This window comes from Suricata suricatta, chromosome 8 (assembly GCF_006229205.1).
Source record: "Suricata suricatta isolate VVHF042 chromosome 8, meerkat_22Aug2017_6uvM2_HiC, whole genome shotgun sequence".
Taxonomy (NCBI): Eukaryota; Metazoa; Chordata; class Mammalia; order Carnivora; family Herpestidae; genus Suricata; species Suricata suricatta.
In genome coordinates, this window is record NC_043707.1 from 105,916,620 (window position 1) to 105,923,223 (window position 6,604).

At 55.8% G+C, this 6,604-nt stretch overlaps 1 protein-coding gene across 2 annotated transcripts; it reads right to left on the reverse strand.

Annotated features, from left to right (window-relative positions):
- Positions 1-931: 931 nt before the first annotated feature.
- Positions 932-6,261, reverse strand: DMBX1 (diencephalon/mesencephalon homeobox 1). Of its 2 annotated transcripts, none has more exons than XM_029948780.1 (4): positions 6,099-6,261; positions 3,020-3,198; positions 2,427-2,775; positions 932-1,540 (listed from the first exon to the last, which is right to left on the reverse strand). In XM_029948780.1, the coding sequence occupies exons 1-4, from the start codon at positions 6,250-6,252 to the stop codon at positions 1,098-1,100; spliced, it is 1,125 nt and encodes a 374-aa protein (XP_029804640.1). In that variant the 5' UTR covers positions 6,253-6,261; the 3' UTR covers positions 932-1,097. The 2 variants fall into 2 exon arrangements, with proteins under 2 accessions (XP_029804640.1, XP_029804639.1); XM_029948779.1 differs by having other exon boundaries at positions 3,020-3,215; positions 6,101-6,252.
- Positions 6,262-6,604: the final 343 nt, after the last annotated feature.

Here is a 6,604-nt window from a genome sequence, read left to right on the forward strand (position 1 = left end):
CCTCCCCTGCTGCCTCTGTCCAACCAGAGAAGTCTCACCAGAGAGACCTAGAACCCTGTGGTCAGTCCTGGATGAACGCTGGTGTCCGTGCTCTGTCCTGGAGATCTTACAGGCGGGGATGCCACCATTCTAATTGCCTGCCTCAGCCTGCCTCCTGCCTCCACTCCCTCTTTCATCTTGGGAATGTGGCCTCAAAGCTGAGAAAAGAGAGAGAAGAGAATGTGACTGGTGACCCTTCTAGATGACAGGCCTGAGGGAAGATGGCTAAGAGGGTCAGTGCCAGCTCCTGCCCTCAGCTCCAGTGGCAAAAGGGTCTCCAGCTAGGGCCTTACCACTTCTACCAGGGATGGAGAGGAACAGCTTAGAGAGGCCGATGCAGGGAGGAGACAGGCAGGTAGGGAGAAGCAGGAGGGGAAGAACAGGAAAAAGCAAAACCACTACAACTTAAAAAGTCACAATCTCAAACAAAACAGCCTGGGAATAGACAACACCACCAGCTGGGTCCAAAGAAAGAAAGCAGGAGCAGGGAGAAGAGAAGGTGCAGAGTGGGGAAGAAAGAGGCTGGGGAGAGAGCAGTAGGAGACAGGACAGCGGCAGGTCAGGGAAGAAGGAGAGGGGGAAGAGAGACAGAGGAAAGCCAGAGAGAGAGATGTGGACACTGTAAGGGGTGGCAAGGGTGGCATGGGGCCTGGAGCAGGCAGGAGCCTGAAAATATAGCTTTATATATTTATATTTATATCTCACATTTCACACATCAACTTACTAGGGGGCAGAAGGGAAGGAGGGAGGGCAGGGGGAGGCCGTGCTGAGGGGAGGATCTGGCCACAGAGGGCCTCACTCTCCTGCAGAGGGCTGCGGATGCCCCAGCCTCCCCTCCCCCCCCCATTCGGCCTCCGAGGGATCCAAGCAGGGCCATGCAGAGGGTGTGCAAGTGTGGGCTTCACCAGGGGCTGAGACTCAGGGAGGGGGACAGGGGCAGGACTCCAAGGCCCCAGAACCCCCGGGTTCATAGAGTTAATTCCTTGCAAGCCATCTGGGAGTAACCCTGGGGCTGGGAGGGGGCACCCAAGACCCCTGGCTGGGTTGGAGGCCAGCAGTCAGTTGGGCAGCGTATCTAGTCCCAGAGAGGCTGCGTGCTGCTTGGCCCGAAGCCGCAGGTTCTCGATGCTCGTGGTTTTACTGTTCAGGGCAGCCGAGGCAGGGGCCAGGCCTGCTGGGGGCGCGGGCAGCAGCGGGGACCCCCACACTCCCTGGTGGGCAGCAGCAGCTGCTGACAGGGACTGGTAGTAGGACTGGCAGTGCAGTGAGCCCAGCGGGGCCATGTTGACGCCCAGATAGGGCACGGCGGCAGCAGCGGCGGGGGCCGGGCCCCCCACTTCAAAGGATGAGTAGTGCACTAGGTTGTTGGTGGCTGCCATGTGCTGGCGGAATTGCTCCTGCAGACGGAAGAGGCTCAGCGGGGATGATGAGTAGGAGTGGGAGGGGCCCAGGAGGCCGCCCCCTGGTGCTGCAGGGGCCAGGGCCAGGCTGCCTGGGGAGTCTGCAAGCAGAGCACCGAGAACCAAAGTCTCAGGACCAGGACACTGGTCTGCCAGGAGGGTCTCCCTTGGTCCTCCCACCCCCTTGGCATGGCAGTCAAGACAGGCATTGGCTGAAACCATATCCACTCATCTCAGCCAAGGCGTGTCCTGAAGCACCCCTCAGAATCCTGGGAGGGAGGGGCCCAGGCTTCCTGGGGCAGCCAGGGCCCCCATGTCTGACTTCTTGAGAGGCCTGTCACCTCCCCTTCCCCTCTGCTGTCTGTGGCTCCTGACCCTCACCAGCTCTCTGCCTGGGCTCAGGATTTGTGCCTCACTCCACAGCTCTGTTCCTTCAGAAACATGACTCTGAGTCTCTTCAGCATGTGAGAGTCCCTGATACCACGGTGGTATTCACCCGATACACACTGGTGTGTCTGTACTGGTTGTTAAAATACCACAGTATTTCCATAATGGTTGATAAACAGCTTTAGCCCTGAGCTCCCTACGCCTTCTCCCCTGCCACCCAACCCGTTCCTGGAAAACACCTGGCATAGGCCTTCTATGGCCAACTCCTTTCTTTTATTTTTTTATCCTTTTTTGTTTCCTTGAGAGACAGAGAAAATCGTAAGTAGGCCCCAAGTCCAGCACTGAGCCTGATGTGGGGCTTGATCTCACGACCCTGATATCAGGACCTGAGCTGAAATCAAGAGTCAGATGCTTAACTGACTGAGCTACCCAAGTGGCCTGGCCATCTCCTTTCTCAGGGGCCATGCCCTAGTGCCATAGGTTAAAAAACTGATTCTATCCCTGCTCTGATCCACCTCACATACCCAGGCCCCTGTCCAGCATCTGGCTGTTCTGCCTCAGCTGGGCCCCAACCCACCCATGGCATCTCCCAAGCCTCACCTGCCTTGGGGCTGCCTCTCTTGCAGCCCAGCCCCTTGCTCTCAGCCCCAGGGCTCTTCTCAGTTTTGGGATCCTCGTTCCCTGCCCGGGGATCCTCCTCCCGGTCTGGCTGGTCCTCAGGGGCTGACTCACTGGCCGACTGCTCAGATAGGCTCAGGTGAAGCTCGGCAGGGGGGTCGCCACTGGGCAGGCTTGGGGGCTGATCAGTCTCCAGCTGGGTGTCTGGGGTTGAGGCCTCGGCCTTGCCTTCCCCATGCGAGCCCTCAGCCTCCTTCTGCTTCTGGAGCTGCTCCTTCTGCAGGCTGCGCTGCTTCTTCCGGAACTTGGCCCTGCGATTCTTGAACCACACCTGGGGATGGGAGAGCAGCTGTGAATTGTGGAACTGGGGTGCTCCAGGAGGGGACGAGCATGATAACACTGCCTCTCACTCCCCCCATCCCTTCCAAAATCCCGCTCCTGTCATCACAGGCATTCATGGAGAGAGCAATTACATGGGCACTGAGGGATAAAAACGCTGGTTCCCAGGCAGACGGAAGCCAGATTAGCAGGCTGGTACTTGTCTGCAAGGTCCACTTAGAGGAGCGGGGCCCTACCTGCACCCGGGCCTCAGGCAGGTTGGTGCACATGGCCAGCCTCTCCCGCATCACCACATCTGGGTAGTGAGTCTTCTGGAAGGTCTTTTCCAGGGCCTCGAGCTGCTGGGCAGTGAACGCCGTGCGGCTACGGCGCTGTTTGCGATGCTGTGAGCCATAGCGGGCCTCCAAGATGATGTCTTGAAATGTACAGCCGTTGGAGGGCAAGGAGAGGGCACCCATTTAATTATGGGAAATAGGTTTTGAATCTTACTTTGCTCCAACCCACTCGAACACCCAGCCAGGTCCTGGCCCTTTTCCCTTGGAAATCCCCCATCTTCTCTCCATATGGCTGGGGTTTTACCATCTCTCCCTGCCCATGTTCACTATAAGGACCACAGAGGCCTAATACATCTCCATGAGACGCTGACAGGATTATGACTGTGACCTTCCTCATTTGGCTTGGGGGTGGGTGGGTAGGTAGGTGGACATTGCCCTAAGATCCTCAGAGTCCTAGGATGCTTGGAGTATAATATTCCAAGACTACATGATGTTAATAATCTATATGTCAGTGTCACAAAGGTTATACTATCCTACGACCCTTAGATTCTGGATACCAACATAATACGGGCCCCTGACCATGAGAAGCCTGGCTGGCAGCAGGGATGGTATCTGCAAGGTCTAGTTAGAAGAGGTCTGCCAGTCATTCTATGTCCTCTGGGAATGACTTTGACGGTCCAAGTTGACCTGTGAGTCTCTGGTGGCAAGACCTGAGGCTCCTGCTCTTGTCTCCAAAGAAAGCCTGGCACTGGCAGGGCCCTCAGAGCATAGGAAAGTTTTTGCAGCTAGTCTTGGCCCTTTTGGCTGCTTCCTCAAAGAAGGACAAAAAAACCAAAAAAACAAAAAAAACAACTAGGTTCTGACCACTGCAGGCTTGGATGGGAGACAGGGCTAGAGGACTGTTGATTCCACAGTCCTGCTCACATGCTGGTAACATGAAAACCACGGAGGATAGATATCTGCCCAGGGCTGGTGTCAGGATCCAGCCCTTCTGCTTGACTAGATCCTAGTGGACGAACAGTAACCTCTCTCCCTTGCCTCCTATCACCCGTAAATGGTTCCTGGACTGTCTATATTGACGGGAACCCGAGCTGGGTCACCCTCTGATGGGGCTGCACTTCAGAGATTGGGGAGTCACTGCAACACTCTAAATGAGGAAGGAGGCAACTGGGTATCCAGAAAGGCTACCTTTGGGTTGCTCCTTCTTCAGTTTAAAGCGGGAGCCCTGAACCTCTCACAAACTGGCATTAATCCCAGCCTGGACTGAGTTCATGCTGGTTACCTGGGGACTGGAAACCCCTCGGTCAGCTGAACCCTGGTTAAGGGAGCAACAGCTCAGCCTCCTGCTGCTGGCTCCAGGGGCCATATGGGTGAGTGGTCACAGGCTAGGCCGTGCTGTCTGTACCATCAGCAAAACTTTCTGCCAGAAGGCGAGGCCCCCAAACAAAGGCTCACCTGGAGCTCATGTCCCTCCTCCTTAAGAATTAGAGAAATGGGGTGGAGTGCTAAATATCCCAGCTCCTCTGCCCCCACCAGCAGAGATGAGCCTCCATCTCCTGACTCCTGTGAGGAGCTGGTGTCACCACCAGGTTCAGGATCGTGAATCCACTCCAAACCAGAGATGCAGCCATTGCCAGGACAGGACTGTGCCCACATATCCACACTGGAGACTTATGCCCCACACTGATCTAGAGAAGACAACCAGGGGCTCAGGAATTTTATTCACTGAGCCCTACCCCAAGGCCTGGCAGGGTCTCAAGGAGTGGGAATGGCTGCCCTAGCCTCCCTTCCAGGCCGGCACCTCTTCCCAGGCAGGGTCCTCATATCCCATCCCTTTTTTGTGCCTCTGCTCATGCTGGTCCCCTCACCAGTCACTCCTTTTTAGGGCCTGGCTCCTGCCCCACAGCCTGCAGAACGGCTTCTCTGACTACACCACATGCCACTGCTCTGAGCTGCCTCACCACTGAATCCTAGCCACACTCCTACATGCTCATCTATGGCTCTGTGGGCACCTGGCTTCCCTGAGAGTGCCCTGAAGTCCTCAGACTACTGCCTGGCACAGGGCAGTGAACACACATGGGCTCACTAGCTGCTCAAAGTTTCACCTGGGACCGGAGAGAGTAAGGTGGTCCCACCTCCCAGGAATCATGCCCATCAACTGCGGTCAAATCCTTACGCACAGTGAGGGGCTACAGGGCAGCAAATCAGTGGAAGGGGGACAGGGACACAAGACTGCAGCTCCCTCAGGGTAGTTACCTTGGGACTTGAAGAATAGTGACTTCTGAGCACTTAGCAGGCTCTGCTGAATCCTTTGCCTATGCTACCTCAAATAAGTTCCCGACCATCCCATTGTCCCCTCTGTATAAAGGGGGTGCAGGCTCAGAGAGGAGAGGTGGATGGGCAGAGCCCCAATAACTGCAGATCTGAGACTTCAAAGCTTATATTTTTAGTCCTAATGTCATGTTCAAACACCCCAGACCCACCCCCACCTAGATTTAACCTTTCTGAGCCTCAGTTTCCTTGTCCATAAAATGGAGATAATAACCTCTGTTTATCAGGGTTGAATCATTTGATGCAGAGAAAGCCTCACACAGCACCTGGCACACAATTAGCTGTTATTATTTATATGACTCCCCGTGCCTGAAATATCCTCGCTTGGCCACTCCAGTCCTCTTCCAGCTTCTCCTCGGGGCGAGTCCCTTACCCTCCCCCCTCAGGCTTCATCCTCGAGACAGGCAGGTAGGTGGATGAGTCCCTTCCTCATGGGGTTGTTAAAGGAATCCAAAGGCCCAGGGCAGCTCTACTGGGCCTGGGCACAGTCCTGGCAAACAAGGAGTGCTCTGGATGGTCACGCATAGATTTTAAATTGACACGTTTCTGTGTTGCTAAGTGACCTGGGTCTTCCACAGCCTCCCAGAGTAAACTCCCAGTGCTCCCTCCCTCCTATCTTCAACTTCCAGAGCCCTCTCCCCCAGGCCTCTCCTCCAACCCCCCAGTCCCCACAGTTCTGTCCCCAAGGTCCCATCTCCATGGCCCTTACCAGCCAGGCGCTCAGCCAGCGTAAGCGCATGTACCGACGGCCGGTAGTCAGGGGCGTGCTGGGCCTGCTGGGCCGCCTGCTGGTGCAGGTTGTACATGGCGCTGAGCGAGTTCATGGCATGCAGCGAGTAGCCATTCACCCCGTAGTGCTGCATCGCGGCATGCGCCTGCGGACAGAGAAGGAGAGGAGACATGAACCAGGGGAACGCTCCACCCTGGGGAAGACATCTCCAGCCTAGACCTTGGATGTTCACCTCATCCCCAGGAGCTTCTGCCTCTCCATCAGAAAGTGGCCTGGGCTCTGGGCTCTGGAGTCAGACTGCCCGAGCTGGAATCTCAACTCTGCCACTTAGGAGCTTTGTAACTTTTGGGCAGGTCACTTACCTTCTCTTTCCCTCCGTTTCTCCATCTGCAAAATGGGGCTAATAATAGTACTTATCATATGGGATTGTTACATAGGAGAAGCCTTTACAATAGAGCCGGGCACACAGTGTGTGCTAAAAAATG